Genomic DNA, 20,136 nt, shown 5'->3' with positions numbered 1-20,136 from the left:
CTGAGGACGATGTCGCATTCCGCTCTTTTCGGCCAGTCAGTTTGGCAGAAGCGGCAGCAACCGCATCGTGGCCGGGGTAGCGGGCTGGGCATTTCTGTTCATAATCTTTACCGCAAAAAGCACGTCACGCTTCTTTCATTGCACAAAAACCGTACACCGATGCCAGAGTCATGACTGGTGTCACAGGAATCGGTTTCGATGTGATCGAAGCCCATGTTTATAACGTCACAGCACGAGTGCCTGTTTATCTTGTCCTGGGCTACCCATATGACGATAATCGAGGCCGCTTTCGATGGGATGGTTTTGGGACAAGAGAAAACATGGGATGTCGTTTTAAAATGCCTTGTCTAGTGTCAGTTATCTTGACAAGACGGTTGGAATTTATTCAGGTCTTTGTGCTTTTCTAGAAGCACATTCGTCACTTGCTCGGACGATGATCAAATCAGCAAAGTGCTTAATTAGCGCTGTGATGTGTTTATCAGCAAAACCCAAGTCATGCGAAAGTGGTGGCGATGAGGGATAGAGACGACGCATGGATCAAGGGACTGGGATTCAGACTCGGGCAAAATGAATCGGCATAATGAACCGAGCCCCGAGAAACCAACAACAAAGTCCCAGGTAAATGCCACATGCCACATGCCACGTGCAACCACTAGACCTTTGACAGAAACGCAGGCCCAGAGCATTGGATGCCTGCACGAAATACCCAGCCGAACTTTAGAACATGTATGCATGCGACCTCACTGTTGGAACGGTAGGTATGCTGTGCTGTTATCCAATTGTTCTATCTCTGCTCTTGTTCTGTTCTGCTCAATGCCACGCTAGCATCAAGCAACCCCATTCAGACTCGCGTCATTCTCCAAAACCCAAGCGACCTCGTGCCTGCAGGCCCAGCTTCCAGTCTGAAACCAAGAGGCCATATCTCCCAACGGTGAATAATGTTGCGGGTGGTCGTGATTGAGAAGGTGCTGTTCGATGGTGTAAACTGAGTCAGGTTTCGTAGATGACGATATCGTTGTATTGAACAGACTCTGTCGTGATTTTTGATTGTCCGCATCTCGCGGTGCTGGTATTTTGGTCGTCTGATCGACTCGAGCGAAGCCTCGTCCCTCCATGGGCAAAAACGACCGTACCCATCATTTCCACGCACCGTCCTTCTTGATACCCCAGTAGTAGAGCAAGCCCATCAGAAATATTATACCGAGGACTTTATGGGCAAAGAAGCATAACATGTGAGCCTTGAACACGCTGATGGGATGGATCACAACAAGAAAGCAAAGCTTGGGGCAAACTACTTACTAACGCCAAAGACGTCCAACTTTGTGTGCTCCTCACCGAGGATACTTTTGGTGACGCCGTACATGTCCGCTAGCCTTTTTACCAGGGTGCTGTGTGCGATCTCGGGCATGTCGGCAGCCATCCTCTTGAAGAGGAGCTCGCCGTCGATAACGGGGATGACAGGCATGGCTGAGTTGTGTGGAGTTGAAAGACTTGGGAATAAAAAGGGTATTGTTCAAGAGCAAGGTCGACCGGCGATAGGACAACAGTAAGAACAAAAGAAAAAAGATATCAAATTAATATTTCGTTATCTGACCTGCAGTTTGCAACTAAAGAATGGCGAGAATAGAAAGGGATCAAGGTTGAGATGTCTAGACGACGTGGACGTATACTCGGAAATGCCAAAAACCTCAAAGTAAGAGTCCACATCGAACGAGGACGATCTCGAAACGGACCGGGCCAGAATATTATAACAGAATCCCATACGCAGTAGGCGGGCCAAATCAAAGCAACACGATGAAAACCCTCCTTTTTTTCCCCCCTTCACGTCCCCATCGCTACCGGTTTAGTCAGGGGTTTGTGACAAGGCCGGGATGTGGCTCAGCCAAGAACGGAGTGATGAGCCCCCTTTGAGATCCAGTTGGTTGTACCAAGCTGCGTTAAGCTGTTACCATTGATCCTGGTTGAACAAGTGCGAAAAAAGAAAAAAAAAAGTGCCGTCATTCGCTATCAGCAAAAAAGAAGAGGCACGGCACGTGGCAAGACGAAACCCCGGGAAATTCTTTTTTGGTGGGTGCTGTTTTTTCGGGGAGCAATCGCATCGTTGGGATCTTCGTTATCGCATGGCGGGATGCGCCGTCGCATTGCTTGCTTCAGGCATGGACAAATGGAGAAGAAAAATGGCAGGACATCGTTCGATTCTGCGGATGCCATTTGTTTCAGCTGAGGCGAGAAGCTGGCGTGTCAGCCCTGTCGGGATCCACACCTTGTTTTTTTTCCTCTGCTCGGGTTGTGGTGGGGATGATGGAGTGTTCCAGGCTTGTGAAATTCGTCTTTGGAAATTTGAAATTTTAGCCGGCAGGGCTCGGTAGCAACTGTCGATTTTTTGCCAAGACCTCACCAGAGGTTTGAAACCAATTGGCAAATCGAACAGCCAATTATGTGGCCACTTTTGGGGCCGTTGAGACAGGAATGCGGGAATGACAAGAACAAGTCATCCCTGCACGTGGGTTAGAGGGGTCTTGTCGCGCGGGTAGCGGCAGTTTTGTGTGGCTTTTTGCTGCAGAAGTGGCAGTGGCACGATGCTGTACTTGAGAAGAAATGAGAAGGAAAAACCCATGCAATTCCCAGTACTGTACGTACTTCGTAAGGTGCGTATGCATAAGCTTCTTTTGTCCAAAAAAAAAAAAAGAAAAAAAAGAAAACATCAAGCTGCGCTATGAATTTAAAAGAATAAATGCAGTCAGGAAAAACATAGCCACAGTCCGCAGAATGCAATGGAATTAAACAAATAACCATTAATATGGATATCAACTTGGCACCGCGCCAGTATCACATTTGCTAGCGAATCCCCACTGCACAACTTCAACTTCATCCCATCTACCTCATCCTCCACTTGTAGCATCGAAAATAACCACTACATACAATCCAACTCTGGAAATAAGATCGCAACTCAAGCCAGGTTCGCCCTTATCCAACGCCATACTAACCGAATCGCCAGATTACGTAGTATCCCAAAAGAAAAATCACACCGATTCGTACAATCCACACACAAAGACAAAAATAACAAAAAAACGCCTAATCAATCCGCCCGCGCCCTCACCAAAGCCTCCTCCAGCACGTCCGCCACCTTCATCGCCATGTCAGACTTCCTCCCCAGGTAAAACAGCGCCCGGATGCAGTCCTCCACCCCGCTCCTGCCCGTCTTGTCTTCTGCGGTCGCGAGGCCGTACTGCTGCTGCTGCCTACGACTCCCCGCGTCGCGCATCATCAAGACGGCGGCGCGCGAAAAGGCGCGTATCAGTATGACGGTCCACGGCTCCGTCATGATGGTGCCCTCGTTGACGGCGTGGTGCAGGCCGGGCATCTCGGGCGCGGCCTCGTAGGCACCGGGCGCGCCGTCCAGGCCGGCGGGCGTCGACACCCTCGCCAGGTCCGCCAGCTCGGCTGCGCTGCCGGCGCGCATGTTGGCGACCATGCCGGCGCCGCGGCGGGCGTCCGCCTCGAGGGCCAGGCCGCGGCCGCGGGCGTCGGCAAACTCGACCAGGTCCGCCAGCATCAGCACGGCCAGGTGCCAGTGCGCCGAGATGCAGACGAACCAGCTGCGGATGCGCGCGGGCACGTCGCGGTAGTGCCGCACCAGGTCGCGGAAGAAGGCGCCGTGCGTCACGTTCCAGTAGCGGTGCAGGCCCGCCGCGCGCGAGATGGCCGCCTCGACCTTGTCCGGCGCCGCCGACGTCTGCTGCAGCAGCACCGTCTGCAGGTGCGCGAGGTGCCGGTACAGGAGCACCTTGGCCGGGGCCGAGCGCGTGACCGCCTCGGCGGCCTCCTGGTAGCTGCACGGCCAGGTGGTTCGCATCCGCGGCCGGGTCACGTCGTCGTCGATGAAGAGCTCCACCTTCCAGCCGCGGGAGGGGCCGTCGGGTCCGTCGTCGGTCTTGCCGTGCTGCTCCGCGACGCGCTCGTGTTGGCTGTCCTCGTCCGTCACTGACAGTGGGCGCTCGTTCATGCCCGAGGAGACGGTGTCGAACATGACGGCGAGCCAGTAGATGAGGCCGACTGTTTTTTCGTCTTCTTGCTCGAGTCTTTGGTGACTGAATTTGGTGTTGTACTGTGCATGTTGATGCTGCTGCTGCTGCTGTTGATGTTGTGGTGATTGTGAACCTGCCCACCCCTTGGATGACGCTTCGAAGCGTCGCTTGAGGGCTTGCATCCGCCGCATCGCTCGCTCTATGTAGACTGGTGGTCCATCCTTTTCGACGATCCTGTCAATCTCGGTCATGAGAGAAGCCGTATCAAACGGATCAGTCTGCCCACCGCCACTGACACCAACTCCAACCCCAGGCCCTAGATCCCACTCGCCCCCGGCGACGAACCCGGCACTCCGATCGTCGTCTTCATCATCCTCATCCTCCTCGCTCCACGGCCTCTGCGCCAGCCCAAACACCAGCTCCGCACACGCCACCTTGTACGACTCTAGGTGTGCGACATCGTCCAGCGCCGCCCTGGCCTGCGCCCAAAAGTGCCGCTGGATGCTCCTGTCAAACTCCTCCGTCATCTGGCGCTCAATGTCGTCCCCGTCAGAATAGCAGGACGAGGACGTGGAAGAAGACGACGACGACGAGGACGGCGACGACGACGACAGCCTCGAGCGGTACCGCCGGCGCTGCCTCCGACTGCCCTGCGCCCACTGCGTCGCAAAGGCCATGATGGCCGAGTGCAGCGCCCTGCTGGCCGCCCTGTCCTGGGCCTTGGTCGTCTTGACCAGCCCCGTCTCCCTCGCGGCGCGGTCGAGCTTGACGGTGCGCTTCAGGACGCGGTTGGACCAGCTGGGCCCCCACTCGGTCAGCTGGAGGGCTTCCTCGCGGCGGGAGACGCCCTTGTACGGACAGGTGACCTCGGTCAGCCAGCACGAGAGGTTGTGCTCCAGCACGTCGTGGTAGATCTGCAGCAGGCCCGACGAGATGGACGCCGTCGTCGCGGCGGCCATCATCTTTTGGTCGATGGAGAAGCGGGAGACGGGCGAGGTGAAGCACAGAGCCATCGACGAGGGGGATGACGACGTCGTGTTGGTGGTGTTTGTGTCTTCGGGCGTGTAGCGACGGCGGCGGCGTTTGTTGCTGCGTTGCAGATCGATGCTGCTGCTGCTGCTGCTGCTTCCGGGGCTCGTGAAGCTGGTGAAGCTGGATGACCGGGCGGCTGGCTGGTGCGGGGAAAATGATGAGGTGGACGACAAGGAAGGGCTGGGGTTGAAGGTAGGTGCCCTGTCTACCTGTGCATATTCCATGTGTTGTTCGGCTCCTGGGTGGTGATACGTCGTTGTTGCTGTGGTGGGGAACGTCGGAGCAAACGGATCTGACAAGTTGAACGGCATGCCCCCTTCAAGAGATGGAATCGGCTGCGGCGGAAAAGGAAAGCTCGCGTCTGGATGGAGCGACTGCAGGTCAAACAAATCATCCGACAGCGGCGCCGACAAGACGCCGTTGAGATCTGCATCCGGCAGCATCGAAACCTCCCCGATCCCGACGTCGGGTAATCCTGTCGTCGGGCTTATGGTGTAGCCACGAGTGTCTACATCATCGGCGTAGCCCCGCTTCTGCGATTTCGTCGGCGTCAGGTGCTGGCGGGAAGCCGCCTGCAGCGCCAACGAGACTTGGATCTGCTGCCAGGCCCAGTTCATGGTGCACGTCTTGCCCGTCCTCCGGCAGTAGGAACACTGTTTCGTCTCGGGCGCTGTTTGCATCACAAAGTCAACGACGAGGTAGGTAGGTTAGTTTTTCAATCTATACCCCTCACAAGTACCCTGCGGTCTGATTGGAGTAATGTGAAATTCCATCGCACCTGGGAGATTCCCACTCAGTATTGAAGCAGCGTGTCCGTTCAAATGTGCAGGCACTTCTAGCTGGGGAGCATCGCATGCCCTTTTGGACCGTCGACACTGGTCGCAGGAATAATGTTGCCTAGGCATTGCATAGGGATGGGAAAGAATGAGTAATAACGATGCAGCTATGGCAGGCAGCAGAAGGGAAAAAAAGAAAGGGAAGAAAAAGCAAAAAAAAAAAGATTTGATGAAAGGCCAAGCAAGCTAAGGTATGCAGAGTGGCAGGAGTATGTTTTTTGCTTAATCTGAGGTAAAGGCAGCTGCAATGTTGTCACACGACCATGCGGCGAACTATGACAGAACCATGCAGTAACGGGATCCAAAAAAACACGTTATATTTGGGAGAGACAGAAGAGCAGAGAAGAGTAGAAACGAAAAAGGACAGGACCATTGGAAGCTGTCAATGCTTAGGGCTGGGAAGAAGTCTTAGCCCACGAGTGACCAGGCATCTTTTTTGGTCCGAACTTTCCTGACTCTCCCAACATGCAGCAATGCACCGAAACAAGCTCTCTCTGCTTTCCCCCGCTTCTTGTTACCTCTTAAACTGCTCCCCGCGTTCATCTGCCGGATCTCGCCCGTCCAAAGCCAGGGTTCCCTCGTGCAAAGAAGAGAGAGCCACAGAAGGATGTACACAGTGCTGATTCTGATTTGATTTTTTATCGTGGCCCTTGGCTTGTATACTGCCTTGCTTGTCTTATCTTGGTGAGTCTTTGATCCGTATTTTTTTCCCCCATGGCCTCATGGCCTCATCTCGACGGCGGACGGCTCTGGTTTCAAGCCAACACCGAGAAGTGCTTAAATCTAGCCCCAACAGAAAAGAAAAGCCAGAGTTGAGAGTAAATAGCATATCAGACCGAGCGAAGAAAAGAGAAAGTCACCCCAGTCTCCCCAGCAAACTGGACATGACCACCCCTTCACCCATAAAAAGTCCACCCACAAAAAAGTCCACCCATCGAGCACCATTCCCACCACCTCAGCCCAGAGCAGCATACGAGGCACCCTGGACCCCGAACCACAGCCCCATGACCTTGGGGTCGACAAACGGCAGGATCTGCGTGGCGACGAGGCCGGCGACGCCCTTTTCGCGGTTCAGCCACCACCACAGGTTCGGCAGCCCCGCCCAGCAGACGGTGCCGGCGTCGGCCCCGCTCGGCTGCAGGAACGTCAGTCCCCAGCCTTGCGGCGCCCCGCCCTCCACCGGGTACAGCTCCGCGATCGGGTTCGTCAGGTCCGGCTTGGCCGCCGGTATGCCCTGCCGGCCAAAGTCGGGGAACTGCGGGATTTGGTTCCTGAACATCTCGGCTACGGTGTCGGGCCGGAGGATCCGGACGCCCGTGGTCGGGCTCTTGCCGTCGTTGAGGATGGTGGCTAGGACCTCTGTTTGGGTTTTTTCGTGTTAGTGTTAGTGTTTTTTTTTCTTTTTTTTGCTGGATATCATCTCCTCCCGAGTAGATTAAAGTGCTGCGCTGCGCGCTGAATGATGGGCGCAAAGCTTGCCATCCAATGTAGTATAGAGAAAGAAAATGGGCAAGAAACATACTGCAGTACTCTTGCGCCGTGGCAAACATGCCAGCGCCTCCGCTGTTGTGCAGCCTCGCGACGTCGCTTTTGTTGTGCACGTCAACGACCAGTGGCGCACGCAGCGGGTGGTCCCGCGGCCTCAGCTTGCCGTCCCCCTCGCGGTGGTGCATGTGTGCCAGCCTCGACCGCATTTCATCTCCGGGGACCATGGACATGTCCTTAATCCCCAGCGGCTCAAAGACGTTGTGCTGGAGAAACTCGTTCAATTTAAGCCCGGTGGCACGCTCAAGGGCAATCCCGGCCCAGTCGATGCCAACCTGTGGGGTTTGTTTCTTTGTGTCAGTGCAACGTTCATAAGCAGCCAGGGGCTGAGAGTCAAGCCCCCCCCCCCCCCCCCCCCCCAGCGACAAATAACAGTTCGATTCGACCAACTTACACCGTACTCCCACCCCTCCCCGGGCTGGAACAGCAGCGGCGTGGTGACGTCCTCGATCCTGCCCGAAAACTCATCCACGCCCGTCGGCAGCGACCAGTCCCTCAGCCTCTCGTTGAAGAACGTGTACCCGAACCCGGCCGTGTGGGTCAGGAGCATCCTCAACGAGATCTTGTTGGTCTTGTCGACCAAGACGCCGTCCTTGCCCAGCACCTTGAGGCGCGCCAGCTCCGGGCACAGCTCCTCGATCTGGTCGCCGTCGTCGAGGCGCAGCACCCCACGCTCCACCAGCTGCATGCACGCGATCCCGGCCAGCAGCTTGGTGCACGACGCGATCCAAAAGACCGTGTCGAGCGTCATGGGCTGCCTGTGGCCGTCGGCGGCAGACAGGCCCCGGACGCCCGCGGCGTGCGCGAGGAGCTCCTGGCCGTCCCGGTCGACTATCACCACGACGGCGCCGGGGATGTCTGTCGTCGGGTCGGCACAGGCCCCATCGACGATGGCCTTGAGCGAGGAGACTGCTTCGGTGCTGATGGGCATCGCTTCTGAGAAAGCAGGTTGGGTGGCCTTTGGGGGTGAGGAATATATTAATCGTGATTTTTTTGGGGGGGTTTATATGCAACAGGTGCCTGTCAGGCAGCAGTGCGTTTTCGGTCTTAGACTACTCAGCCGGAAATGGTGCGAGATGAGATTGGTTTTTTCTTGGTTGTGGCGCAATGGTTTGCGGTCCTTTTTCTTGCTCGACATTGGACGAATACCCAAGTTTTTTCCCTTGTAACACCTTTCATTTTTGTACCATCAGGCAAGCTTTCCTGCTGGCGGAAAAGTATATATCATTACCCCTCTTTCTCGAACGAATAGTTTGTCCGAGTCAGACCAGTTGCCGAAATGATTCGCACCGTGATGTAAGATCGACAGAGTAGTGGATCCGGGGTATGCAGATATGAAGACAACCAAGATATTCACAAAGCACATTGTATACCAAGGATATAGTTTTCCAAGAACTGAAGGGGTTCATGATGGTTTGAACCATGGAACAAGTAGCCAACAAGCGTCAAGTGATCTATGGAGCTGCGGATTCCCAGCCGCAATTATTAACAAGTCACAGATTCAGTCAAGGGGATACAATATACGCAGACACCAGTCACTTCGTGGAAAAGCTTGTCACTAATACACTGCCGAGTGGCTTGGCAAGGTACCGCTGGAATGGAGACGTGGAGTACGAGGAACATATTTTGGTATAGGGCAGAAGTAACAAGTCCGTGCGGGATCACGAACGCAAAGAACCCTGAAGCCACTGCAGGGTCAAATGCTCCGTAAGAATGCAACCAGGCGACAAGGAAGCCTGCTCCACATCCATGCATTGTTACGATATCAAAATCGGGATATTTACATGCCTCTCCGCGACTGGCAGCGTAACCTCGACGACCAGTGACCAGTCAAACGAAGGTGATTTATATTTCTACTCGTGGACAGTGCGGAGACCAGGCCGCAGAATTCCTTGACCATTTATTTGTCTTGCGGATGGTGATGATTGAAAGTATGGAATATGCTTGATGGGTAGAATAGGGGATAAATATCCGAATTCACATAACTATACAAGGGCAGCCAAGGACGGGTAGTCGAAAGCATGTGAATCGGATGAGACTATGAAGCTCGACGTCGAGACCCAAACAGCAGAAAACAACTTCACCTCCTCCTTTGTCTACATCTCACTGCCAGCAATCACCGGCTTCTCCTTCCAACATGGGCGACACGGGAATGCCAAAGAAGTTCAGCACGGATCTGACCGACTACTCCGTCCAGCACTCGGAGAAGACGGGTCCGTATGCGGACAATCTAGACGTGGATGCCATTATCGTCGGTGCCGGGTTTGGTAAGTCCGTTGTGTATTTTACAGTGAACGACGCAAACAGCATATGCTTGTTTAGCCACTAACACAGCCGTTCCTTCCTGGCTACCTATACAAGCGGGCATCTTCATGCTCAAGACGCTCCGCGACCGGGGCTACAACGTCGTCGTCTTTGAGGCCGGCAACGACCTAGGCGGCACATGGCGCTGGAATTGTTACCCCGGAGCAGGCGTCGACTCGGAGGTTCCCGAGTACGAGTTCTCGTGGCCAGAGGTCTGGAAGACTTGGAACTGGAGCAGCAACTACCCCACGTACGAGGACCTTCGTGCGTACTTTGACCACGTCGACAAGATCCTCGGCATCAAAAAGGACTGCGCCTTCAACACGGTCGTCGTGGGCGGCAAGTTCGACACGCAGCAGGGTAAATGGACCATTCGAACCGAGGACGGGAGGGTCTCGCAGGCCAAAAACCTCGTTCTCGGCACGGGCTTTGTAAGCAAGACCCCTCTTGTGTTTTGCCAAAAAGAAAAATAAAACATCTGAACAATTTCCCCCCCTTTTGTTCCCTCACCTCTAACCCGCCCATTTCATCCCTTCAACCTCCCCCCACCCCTCAAGGCCGCCCGCCGGTACATCCCCGACTGGCCAGGCATGGACGAGTTCCAAGGCGAGGTGCACCACTCGTCCTTTTGGCCGGACCAGGCGGTGCCCGTGGCGGACAGGCGGTGCGCCGTGATCGGCACCGGGGCCTCGGGCGTGCAGATCGTGCAGGCCTGGGGCCCGACGGCGGGCTCGACGACCGTGTTCCAGCGCACGCCGAACCTGGCCGTGCCGATGCGGCGGCGGCGCCTGACCGCCGCGGACCAGGACGCCCGCAAGCGCGCCTACGACGAGCTCTTTCGGTACCGCGAGACGTGCTACGGCGGGTTCCACTACGACTGGATCGAGCGCAACACGTTTGACGACACGGCGGCGGAGCGCGAGGCCGTCTACGAGCGGGCCTGGCGCGAGGGCGGCTTCAGGTACTGGGTCGGGCTGTACAAGGATAACCTGATCGATCCCGACGCAAACAAGGAGTCGTACAGGTTCTGGGCAAAGAAGACGAGGGCGAGGGTGGGGGATCCGGCCAAGAGGGAGTTGTTGGCGCCCAAGGAGATGCCGCACTTTTTTGGCGTCAAGAGGCCGTGTCTCGAGTCGGACTATTACGAGCAGTTCAACCGCGAGAATTTCCATTTGGTGGATGTCAAGAACAACCCGATCGAGCGGTTCACCAAGAAGGGGATCATGCTAAAGGATGGGACCCATCACGAGTTTGATGTCGTTGCGGTAGCCACGGGGTTTGTAAGTGTTTACTGCCTTTTTTGTCATCGCCTTAGCCATGCTGCTGCCTGAACGCATATTAACTGACTCGACTCCAACCAGGATATTGTGACAGGAGGCATGTCGCACCAAAATCGACAAAAAAAACACACTGACAGATACTAACCACGCTTCCGACAGTCATGACCCAGCTCGGCCTCGAAAGTATCACGGGCGAAAAGCTCGCGGACCAGTGGCGAGACGGCGCCAAGACGTACCTCGGCACCACGGTCAGCGGCTACCCCAACATGTTCCACCTGTACGGGCCGCAGGGCCCCACGCTGCTCAGCAACGGGCCCTCGACGGTCGAGGTGCAGGGCCGCTGGATCGCCGACATGATGGACAAGATGTCGCGCGGCGGCATCAGGTACGTGAACCCGAGGCCCGAGGCCGCCGACGCCTACAAGAAGAAGATTGTCGAGCTCAACGACCGCACCCTCTTCCCGACCACGAGGTCCACCTACATGGGAGGGAGCATCCCGGGAAAGGTCTACGAGCCCGTCTGCTGGGCGGGTGGGATCCCGGCGTACAAGCAAGAGATACGGGCGGCTCTGGATCGGATGGACGGGTTCGAGGTTGTCAAGGGCTGGGTTTGTGTGCTGTGACACTTTTTTTTCTTTCTTTTTTCTTTGCTGGAATCCTCTTGTAATGTCTGGAATTCCATGGTTGAGTTGATGATGGGATCTGTGCGATTGTTAGAATTTGCTTGCTTAGTACTATATGCATCGCTTGTCTGCTGGCACTCTATTGTCTCTTGGCTTTAATCGACATCGGAAACTCACCAACAACTATACCGCGCGTAATATCAGCCAACGCCGTTATCTGACTGCATTCAAATCGGGACAAGACCAAGCCTGCCTTGTAACCTAGACTAATTGCACACCTCGGATACCTATACACCCAAGTTTGTGGTTTTACCGCACTTTTGAAACGCATGCAAGCCTTTCCCACGCATGAAAATACAACGTGACAACTGGCCGATGCGAATAGGTGTGGTCGCTCAGCTGCGATTGACCGTGGTCTGGCTTACGTGCGGGGTTTTTGAGACATTGGCAAACATTATCAAACACAGTCAGATTAAGCGATCTCATAAATCGTCGAGTGTGGTGTGGTGTGGTGTGGTGATACTCCTCTAAATCTCTGTCGAGTAACCCTCCACATTTTTTTTCTTTGGGGAATCTCAACCAAGACTTTTCTGTCGGATGCTGACGCGTATGTTGACAAACTCGAATCCCTGCTAATTCTAGATAACCCCCTTACTTGAATAGGAAATTTAAATAGAAGCCAAAGCCTAGTTCTAGAACTAAACTAGGCAAGCAGCCCAAAGCTAGTGCAAGTAACCAAGAATGGACGACGGGTCGCAAGAGAGCTGCATGTATCGTACGGTATGCGAGCAGCAAGATATACCCTGCGTGCCCAGCCGGGGGATATGCAACAGCGCAGCCGTGCGACGCAGAGGTTGTTCCGCCAAGCCACACTTTTGCTTCTCCGGCTCAGCTTCGACAGGATCTTCAACTTTTTTATCGCACTGCGGGGGAGACATTGAGGGGTGAGGCCGAGGGGGGAAAAATGGTTCAGGGGTTGGTGATCCCTCCTATTTGCTGGCATTGGTCGGCAACGGGTCAATCAGTCGTGGCAAAAAAAAAAAAAAAAAAAAAAAAAGATGTGTTCGTGGGGGAAGCATCGATTGCTCAATTGCGCTAGTATATAAACCAGCCCTCATGATGGCGACTTATCTGCAACCACGTCGTCCACAACCCGAGCGCAGGCATTTTGGCGTCGACTAAAAGTTCCCTCGCTTTGGATATCAAAAAGATCGCAAAAATGGGCCTCAGCAACAAATTCACAGATGATATCAAGGAGGTGGATGTCATCATCGTCGGCGGTACGAACGACCTCCACCACAATCCCCCTTTGCCAACTATTCTAGACTAGTTCTAGGTCTAGTTCTAGTAGCACCACAGCTGACAAGCATCAATGGCAAAACAGGCGGGACTGCTGGCTGCGTCGTGGCCAGCCGACTCGCCGCCGCCGCCCCGAACCTGCATGTGCTCGTCGTGGAAGGCGGCCGCGACAACTACAAGGACCCGCTCATCATCAACCCTTTTGCCTTTATAAAGAACCAGGACCCCAGCGCCAAGACGGCCCTGTTCTTTCGCGCTGGCAAGTCGGAGGACCTGGGTGGGCGCGAGCTGGTGGTGCCGACGGGAGGGATACTGGGCGGCGGGTCGAGCATCAACTTTCTGATGTGAGTGTTTGGGGGGGCTCTGGCGACTGGGTTTGGTTCGCGTGGAAACAAAACGTACCTTGTTCAGTGGCTGCCGCTGACACCTGCAACTTGCCACAACCACAGGTACACCAGAGGTCACCGGTCCGACTTTGAATCGTGGAACACCCCAGGTTGGGGTCCCGACGACATGCTCCCGTTCCTTAAAAAGGCAAGACAACCAACACCCCCCCTCCAGCCCGGATCCCAAGTCCAAACCCTCTTACACCCTTCTTCTTAGGCCGAAACATACCACGGCACCGGCTCGGCAGCGGTGCACGGGTCGACGGGCCCCATCCACATCAGCAGCGGCACGTACCGCAACGAGGAGCTGACGACCGACTTCATCCGGGCCGTCACCTCGCTCGGCTTCCCCGAGACGGCCGACCTGCAGGACCTCGAGAGCGTCGACGCCGTGTCCCGCCACCTGCGCTTCGTCAGCCCGGCCGGCGACCGCTCCGACTCGGCCCACGCCTACCTGCACCCCCTGCTGCGCGACGGCCAGCACCCGAACCTGCACGTGCTGGTCGAGCACAACGTGTCGCGCGTGCTGTTTGACGACGACGACGACAACAAGCAAGCCTGCGGCATCGAACTCGTCCCGAACCCGCTCTTCCACCAGCAATCCCCTCCCTCGCCGCCCTTCACCGTCAAGAGCCGCCTCAACGCCGTCGTCCTGTCCGCCGGCGCGCTGTGCACGCCGTCCATCCTCGAGCGGTCGGGGATCGGCGCCGCCGCCGTGCTGGAGCGCGCCGGCGTCCCGCTCAAGGTCGACCTGCCCGCCGTCGGCGAGAACCTGCAGGACCACCACATGCTGCTGGTGCCCTTCCGCTCCGCCTTCCCGCCCGAGGTCCTGGGCAACGTCGCGCTGCTGGGCGACATTGCCGACGTGCCGCGCCAGGCCGAGGCGCTGTCCGTCTGCGGCCGCCGCGGCTCCAACTTTATCGAGGCCGCCGCCAAGCTGCGCCCGTCGGCCGACGAGGTCGAGGCGCTCGGGGCAGACTTTCGGGAGGGCTGGGAGAGGGACTATGTCACTAGGCCCGGCAGGGGTCTGGTGCAGATTTGCATGGCTGGCGGGTGAGTATTTTTTGCTCTTTTCTTTTTTTTTCTTTGTTCTCCCCTAAAACCCTCTTTGCACCCTTTGCACAATGCAAACAAAGCGCCATCCACCAACTCACAAAACCTCTCTTCCCTCCCTCCCTCACAACAGATTCCCCGGCCCCAACGACGAACCAAGCTGCGAAAACATCGCCCTGTCGGCCTTCACCTTGTACCCTTACAGCCGAGGCAGCGTGCACATAACGGGCCCGTCGCCCACCTCTGACGAGCCCGCCTTCGACTCGGGCATATTCTCATCCTCGCCCTCGTCCGCGCCCTCTTTGTCGTCCCCGTCGTCGTCGGTCTCGTCCTTGTCCGCCACTTCCTCCTCCAGCTTCGACGTCGCCGCCTCCTGCTGGACCTACAAGAAGCTGCGAGACATTGCCCGCCGCCTCGACAGCTACCGCGGCGAGGTCGCCTACGCCCACCCGCCGTTCCCCCAGGGCTCCGGCGCCGCCCTGTCGCAGCTGCCCGTGGACGGACCTTCGCTGGCGGAAAAATGCGGCGGGCCGGACAAGGTGCCCAAGCTTGTGTACAGCGCCGAGGACGATGCGGTTCTCGAGGCCTACGTCAGGAACGCGGTGCAGACGACGTGGCACACGCTTGGGAGTGTGAGGATGGGTCCTAGGGAGGGTGATGGTCAGGGTGGACCAAAGGGGGCTGTCGACAGCAGTCTAAATGTTTACGGCGTAAAGGGTCTCAAGGTCGTAGATTTGAGCATCGTGCCTGAGAATATTGGTGGAAACACAAACATGACTGCTATTGCGATAGGAGAGAAGGGAGCGGATATTTTGTTGCGGGAGTTGGGGATTCTGAAGACCAACTGAACTAGAAACGACTAGACTAGACCTAGAACTAGACGCGACTAGAACTTGGACAGTTTAGGTAATGTACATCTGCGATGAGATGTCGTGCTTTCAGCATGCCGCGTCAAAAATCTCTTCTGAACTCTCCAGGCAGCCCTTGAGCACTTACAACAGCCCATCGATGTTGATGCCTAGTCCTTCCAGTTCTGCAGTAGCGACCCGACCCACTCCTCTATCGAGCATCTTCTTGACAGACTGGGCCGAAAGCTCCAGTGGGAGGTTGAGGTCCCGACCTAGCGCGACCCAGTCGTTTCTCCCCGTCGCCGCCATCAGGATAAAAGTCACAAGCGATGGACCGCGCGAATTGTCCCTCAGCACCTCGAGCTCCCCAAACACCTTGTCGAAATACGTTGCATTGTCGTCCCAGAGATCGCGCAACGCCTGCCACGTCGTCCGATACACTGTAAAGTAGTTGAAGGTAGCCTCGGGTATCTCGGCCTCCAGTGCCATTGCGAGGTGCAGCACCAGTGTCGCAAGCTTGCACGAGCCGTCACCATCTTCCAGGTGCTGTTCCTCAAGGTTGTGCGGAGCTTTGCCCGTTTTCATACTCTCCGGGGCACCGGGGGGCGAACGACCGTCCATCCACAACTGGGCCCTGTCCGCACCTTTGGATAATATCTGCTCGACCTGCTCAACGGACAAACCGCCACGAGCTCCGACGCCGCGGAACAAATCCCCTGTAAATCTCGTGATGGGCGCTCCTATCCTCAGACCCCGCGGCGAGCCTTTGCTGCGGAGGTCCGTCTTCTTGGCCCGCCTGTTGCGTGCAAAGTTGGTGAGCGAGCAGCCCATCATGAGCGCATGGTTGCGAAAGTGCGCCTCGACATCCCGAGGGGGACCGCCCACAAAGAATGAGCTGCGAGGTTGGAAGTGTCTTGCCGCATCCAGATCGTCCCACCGCTTGTCGGCGGGCAACAGACCTTCTGCTTCGAGAGCATGCACCAATTGTGCCATGTAAGCAAGCGAGCCCTAGGCGCTGGCGTAGGCCACTCCCACAAAATGAAAATCCGCAAGTTGTGCATTGAGCCAAGTCCCACAGAAAAGCGGGTGGCGTTTGAGAAATATGTCTGGTCTCATGCGGATGCGATGCTTTCTCTTGAATCTCGCCGTCGGGTCGCTTGTCTAGATACGACATAGAGCGGCAAGTCGTTGAAGAATAATCTCGTCTTCGGCAAGCCAACTGTGGATGCGCATCTCTCCACGAAATTCTACCGTAACTTTGATTGTCTGCAAGATCCTTTGATCAAGTTCGGTCATCTCCTTCTATGGACGATCAAGCTGTCCCTTGAGTATGACGAGACTATCAAGGTACATAGTCCCGGCAAGACTGAGTGACAGTGGGACGCTGGGCCGAGTGCAGTCCAGCATGGCCAAAATTGCCAGACTGAATTCGTCTCGGCAATGGATTGTTTCCTTGTCCGACAGGACGTGAAATACGACCGCGGTCTCCATCAATATCTCTGAAAGGGCCGCTTTGCCTTGAAAGAACTCTGTTTTGTGATCGATGGCTTCTGCAAGTTCGCCATACCAATCAAAGTTCCCATTGTAATGATGCATCTTCCCCAGAGCATAAGCCTCAAAGAACATTGCAATCATCAGATTTGCCGGGAGGAAGCAATCATCTGCAAGGCGGTATGCTTCCCAGTTGAGCAACTCGCCCGGCTCCGGCCTTGAATCATGGCCGGCATCGTCGCAAAGGATCCCATACCACTGCTTCTGAATTACGTGGGCACCGCCATGAGCAGCGAACAAATGCTCGACGTCCTCCTCCAAGCTGCGAGCAATCTGTATCGCCGCATTCGTCGCGATAGCCACGCTGCCTAGGTGCAATTCGCGACGTGCATATCGCTCCCAGAGATTTTTGACTTGCATTCTGAGTGCAGTAAAGTCATGCAAAAGAATGGAAAATGCCCAACATGCGTCCTCAAACGTGTCCTCACGCTCCGCCTCGTATACTGGCTGAGCTATCATGTTCCCGCCGACCGTTTCATCCATGTCTGGGGTGTCGTAGACGGTCAGGGGTGTGAAGGAGTTAAAGTAGTATAGCTTCTTGTCGCCCAGAGTGCGGCAAGTGCCAGTCATGACAGGTACGGAGGGTAAAGTCAACGGTCGTAGTAAGTCGCGCACAGCGCCGAGGATGCCAGCAAAATGCGAATGACGTGAGTCGGCCGTGTCGTCAGTAATGTTTCCATATTTGCTCAGCAAAACATGGAAGTCTGCCCGCGCATGCACGGCACGGTCGATGGCCGTTGAGAATGACGAGGTGATTCTGACGCGTCTTGGTTGGCTCGCTATGTACCTGGCTAATGGTACAAAGTCGCGGATGGCGAGGACGAACCGCCTTCGACCATGTGTAGAAGAACTATCGATTTTGAGGGACTCATTGTGGGTTTGAGAGGCCTTGCCAGCCAGATTAGCGTGCTTTGTGTCTTGGGTTCTCGAACTTGTTTGTCTGGACAGGGTGAATTTTGATGCATCGTACCCAAGATGCTTGGCCGTCGTGGCCAGCCAAGTAGCTACCACATCTGTATCGTGTTTATACTGTCGATAGATGCTGGTGAGTGAGCTTGGAAGCATGGTTAGGCGTTGTAGTCATATTGTGTAGTGAAATAATAACTTTCAATCCTAGGGAAAGACAGAGATAAGCTCGGTATTGCTGAAACAGAACAATGACCGTGAAACAAGGATGTCTAAAGATGTGAGCTCGATGTCAGTATCGTGAGGTAAAAAATGACAAGACAGCATTCGAACTTACTACGATGTAGCGCGAATATAGATGTTAGGTGACCAGTTTGGCTGCGAGAGCAGGGAAACGGGTTGTTCAGGCCTCAATGTTTTTGGTGCGGAAAGAAAAGGAGCAAGCAGCCGAGCGAAATAGGAGGTTTTCGTGGTCGACTTTAGTGTATGATACCCTGCCCAATGCCCCTTCCCTCTGTCTGACAACGCAAGTGACCTGGAACCAGTTGCAACTTCTACACTCAAAAAACACAACCCCCGAAATTCGATGGGAAGAAACTGAGGGGCGAGGCCGACTTTAACGCTTAGTACTGATGCAATTAGAGACACCGCAAAATTGCCGGTATATTCAACGAAGGCAGAGAACAAAGAAGATGGCGGGAATTTCAACGAATCAAACAAGAAAAATTATAGCAACTAAAGAAATCATCAAATTAACAAAGCGAAATCCCACCACAGAGCCTTCGTCCTCCGCCGCGAGCTCCTAGGCCGGGGGCAGGAGCCAGGTAGTAACACTTTTCGCTGAAACCTTTCCACTCCAGACCTGACTGCTCTTCACGGTGTGGAGCGTGACATGAACGTCATCCTCTAGCTTGTTCTCGATCACCACCGTTCGAGAGCCGTCCGGGTTGACCGTCGCCACACTCTCCACCCCGGTGTCGTCGGGCCAGCTGTAGCTGCCCGTAACGACGTGCACCACGGCATTCCTTGGGATGTACCTGCTGTATTGCCCAATCATGTAGTAGTCCGTCCTGAGGGTGTAGGTTTTCGAGTTCGCGTCTACCGTGAACAAACCCGTGCAGGTTGCGCACGACCCTTCATAGGGCAAGTGGGGGCCGTCCTGGTTGTCGGTGCCGAGCGTCCATGCCATCGAGCCCGATGCCCAGTTCTGCAGCGGGCCCATGGTGAACCAAGAGGCCTGGTTCCATTTTGTTTGCTTTGCAGACGTCCAACACTCGGTCTGGAATTGCTTGACTGACGGGTTACGCTTGTGAAAGGTTGTAAGCGCAGACCAGTTCTCGCCAGGCGCATAGCAGTGCCAGGCAACAGCAGGGACAAACTCGCGGGCAATGTCGAGTACCGTCTGGGGGTAGTCTGGCCTGTCGGTGTTGTGGTCATATGCCCACACCTGAGTGCTGAACCTGGCCTTGCTGATTGCGGGTCCGACGTGGTCCTTGATCAGCTTCCCAGATTCCTCGGGAAAGACATAAAGACTGGGCATGCCGGCATTGCTGTTGAGGGGTTCGTTTTGGATTGTAATGGCATCGACATCCACGCCGCCCCTTTTGTATGCCTGCAAGTATTTGACAAAGAGTTGACCAAACTGAGCCTCGTATTTGTGGTCAAGGTTGTTCTTGTCGGTCGTCCCGACCAGTTTGCGATCTAGCTGCATCCATGCCGGCGGTGCCCACGAAGTTCCGACAAGGATCATGGATGGCTGCAAAGCCTTCATCTCCTTGAGCATGGATACCATGTCTGTTCCACTTTTCCCCAGCTGAAAGCTTCGCAGCTCGACATCCTCTTGGCCGTTGTTGTCATCATAGGTGTATTCAGGGGCTGGCGAGAGATCGGAAGATCCTATCGAATGCCGGATGAGGCTAAAGTTGGCGCCATCTCCTGTCATCAACTTTCGGAGTAGCTCGGCTTTCTTGTCGGCGGGTAGCATATTGTAAGCAACGACAGTGGCATCAGTAACGGAGCCACCAAAGCCCGTGACTGTCTGCTTGGCACCGGTCGTACTGTCGTCCATGGTGAGATTCCATGTCGCTCCGGAGCCTGGGTTTCCGGGACCCAGCACCGGTGCATCTATCTTTGTAAACTTCAATTTCCCGTCGGCAGAAGACGCGAAAGCCTGAGCTGGTCCTTCTTTTCGAGGCACGTTGACGGCATCAACGCAGTAATAGAAATTTGCTGCCTGCCAAAGGCAGAACAGAATCGAATTTTTCAACATCGGCTTTGATAGGTCCGTAGTACGGTCTGGGTTTAACAAAGCTGGGATTTCTTGTAGAAAAACTGGATGTGGTTTGTTTTGTGAATTAAAATGAGGTCATGCAGCGATGCCAGAAGTGATCACCTAGCCAAGGAAAAGGCGATTGATATCATTGCCGAAAACTGTCGCTACAAATA

At 55.3% G+C, this 20,136-nt stretch overlaps 9 protein-coding genes across 9 annotated transcripts; 2 read left to right on the top strand and 7 right to left on the bottom strand.

Annotated features, from left to right (window-relative positions):
• Positions 1-1,136: 1,136 nt before the first annotated feature.
• On the bottom strand, positions 1,137-1,465 carry MGG_13716 (uncharacterized protein; the record flags this gene model as incomplete). The annotated part of the gene is made up of 2 exons (XM_003708858.1): positions 1,137-1,207; positions 1,300-1,465. The coding sequence occupies 2 exons, from the start codon at positions 1,463-1,465 to the stop codon at positions 1,137-1,139; spliced, it is 237 nt and encodes a 78-aa protein (XP_003708906.1).
• A 1,614-nt stretch (positions 1,466-3,079) lies between these two features.
• Positions 3,080-5,740, bottom strand: MGG_02129 (uncharacterized protein; the record flags this gene model as incomplete). The annotated part of the gene is made up of 1 exon (XM_003708857.1): positions 3,080-5,740. The coding sequence occupies one exon, from the start codon at positions 5,738-5,740 to the stop codon at positions 3,080-3,082; it is 2,661 nt and encodes an 886-aa protein (XP_003708905.1).
• An 895-nt stretch (positions 5,741-6,635) lies between these two features.
• On the bottom strand, positions 6,636-8,419 carry MGG_13715 (beta-lactamase). The gene is made up of 3 exons (XM_003708856.1): positions 7,836-8,419; positions 7,419-7,716; positions 6,636-7,255 (listed from the first exon to the last, which is right to left on the bottom strand). Exons 1-3 carry the CDS (start codon positions 8,370-8,372, stop codon positions 6,852-6,854), a joined length of 1,239 nt encoding a protein of 412 aa, XP_003708904.1. The 5' UTR covers positions 8,373-8,419; the 3' UTR covers positions 6,636-6,851.
• A 1,159-nt stretch (positions 8,420-9,578) lies between these two features.
• MGG_02128 (uncharacterized protein) lies at positions 9,579-11,648 on the top strand (the record flags this gene model as incomplete). The annotated part of the gene is made up of 4 exons (XM_003708855.1): positions 9,579-9,708; positions 9,803-10,176; positions 10,303-11,029; positions 11,185-11,648. The coding sequence occupies 4 exons, from the start codon at positions 9,579-9,581 to the stop codon at positions 11,646-11,648; spliced, it is 1,695 nt and encodes a 564-aa protein (XP_003708903.1).
• Positions 11,649-12,370: 722 nt separating this feature from the next.
• Positions 12,371-12,704, bottom strand: MGG_16036 (uncharacterized protein; the record flags this gene model as incomplete). The annotated part of the gene is made up of 1 exon (XM_003708854.1): positions 12,371-12,704. The coding sequence occupies exon 1, from the start codon at positions 12,584-12,586 to the stop codon at positions 12,371-12,373; it is 216 nt and encodes a 71-aa protein (XP_003708902.1). The 5' UTR covers positions 12,587-12,704.
• On the top strand, positions 12,682-15,335 carry MGG_02127 (alcohol oxidase). The gene is made up of 5 exons (XM_003708853.1): positions 12,682-12,928; positions 13,033-13,291; positions 13,397-13,481; positions 13,551-14,386; positions 14,520-15,335. The coding sequence occupies exons 1-5, from the start codon at positions 12,868-12,870 to the stop codon at positions 15,232-15,234; spliced, it is 1,956 nt and encodes a 651-aa protein (XP_003708901.1). The 5' UTR covers positions 12,682-12,867; the 3' UTR covers positions 15,235-15,335.
• A 43-nt stretch (positions 15,336-15,378) lies between these two features.
• Positions 15,379-16,227, bottom strand: MGG_13713 (uncharacterized protein; the record flags this gene model as incomplete). The annotated part of the gene is made up of 1 exon (XM_003708852.1): positions 15,379-16,227. One exon carries the CDS (start codon positions 16,225-16,227, stop codon positions 15,379-15,381), a length of 849 nt encoding a protein of 282 aa, XP_003708900.1.
• A 309-nt stretch (positions 16,228-16,536) lies between these two features.
• On the bottom strand, positions 16,537-17,850 carry MGG_14601 (uncharacterized protein; the record flags this gene model as incomplete). The annotated part of the gene is made up of 1 exon (XM_003708851.1): positions 16,537-17,850. One exon carries the CDS (start codon positions 17,848-17,850, stop codon positions 16,537-16,539), a length of 1,314 nt encoding a protein of 437 aa, XP_003708899.1.
• Positions 17,851-18,493: 643 nt separating this feature from the next.
• On the bottom strand, positions 18,494-19,960 carry MGG_14602 (endo-1,6-beta-D-glucanase; the record flags this gene model as incomplete). Its single annotated transcript, XM_003708850.1, has 1 exon — positions 18,494-19,960. The coding sequence occupies one exon, from the start codon at positions 19,958-19,960 to the stop codon at positions 18,494-18,496; it is 1,467 nt and encodes a 488-aa protein (XP_003708898.1).
• Positions 19,961-20,136: the final 176 nt, after the last annotated feature.

This window comes from Pyricularia oryzae, chromosome 1 (assembly GCF_000002495.2).
Source record: "Pyricularia oryzae 70-15 chromosome 1, whole genome shotgun sequence".
NCBI lineage: Eukaryota > Fungi > Ascomycota > Sordariomycetes > Magnaporthales > Pyriculariaceae > Pyricularia > Pyricularia oryzae.
This window is presented reverse-complemented; position numbering and strand designations above follow the sequence as displayed.

What these genes read in the sequence shown, in the direction of transcription:
- MGG_02127 (XM_003708853.1), top strand. Translation starts at nt 12,868, where the DNA reads ATGGGCCTCAGCAACAAATTCACAGATGATATCAAGGAGGTGGATGTC. An exon ending in GGATGTCATCATCGTCGGCG is followed by an intron (nt 12,929 to 13,032) that starts GTACGAACGACC and finishes ATGGCAAAACAG; the next exon opens with GCGGGACTGCTGGCTGCGTC. An exon ending in TCGAGCATCAACTTTCTGAT is followed by an intron (nt 13,292 to 13,396) that starts GTGAGTGTTTGG and finishes CCACAACCACAG; the next exon opens with GTACACCAGAGGTCACCGGT.
- MGG_13715 (XM_003708856.1), bottom strand. Translation starts at nt 8,372, where the DNA reads ATGCCCATCAGCACCGAAGCAGTCTCCTCGCTCAAGGCCATCGTCGAT. An exon ending in GGGAGGGGTGGGAGTACGGT is followed by an intron (nt 7,717 to 7,835) that starts GTAAGTTGGTCG and finishes CAAACCCCACAG; the next exon opens with GTTGGCATCGACTGGGCCGG. An exon ending in CACGGCGCAAGAGTACTGCA is followed by an intron (nt 7,256 to 7,418) that starts GTATGTTTCTTG and finishes AAACCCAAACAG; the next exon opens with AGGTCCTAGCCACCATCCTC.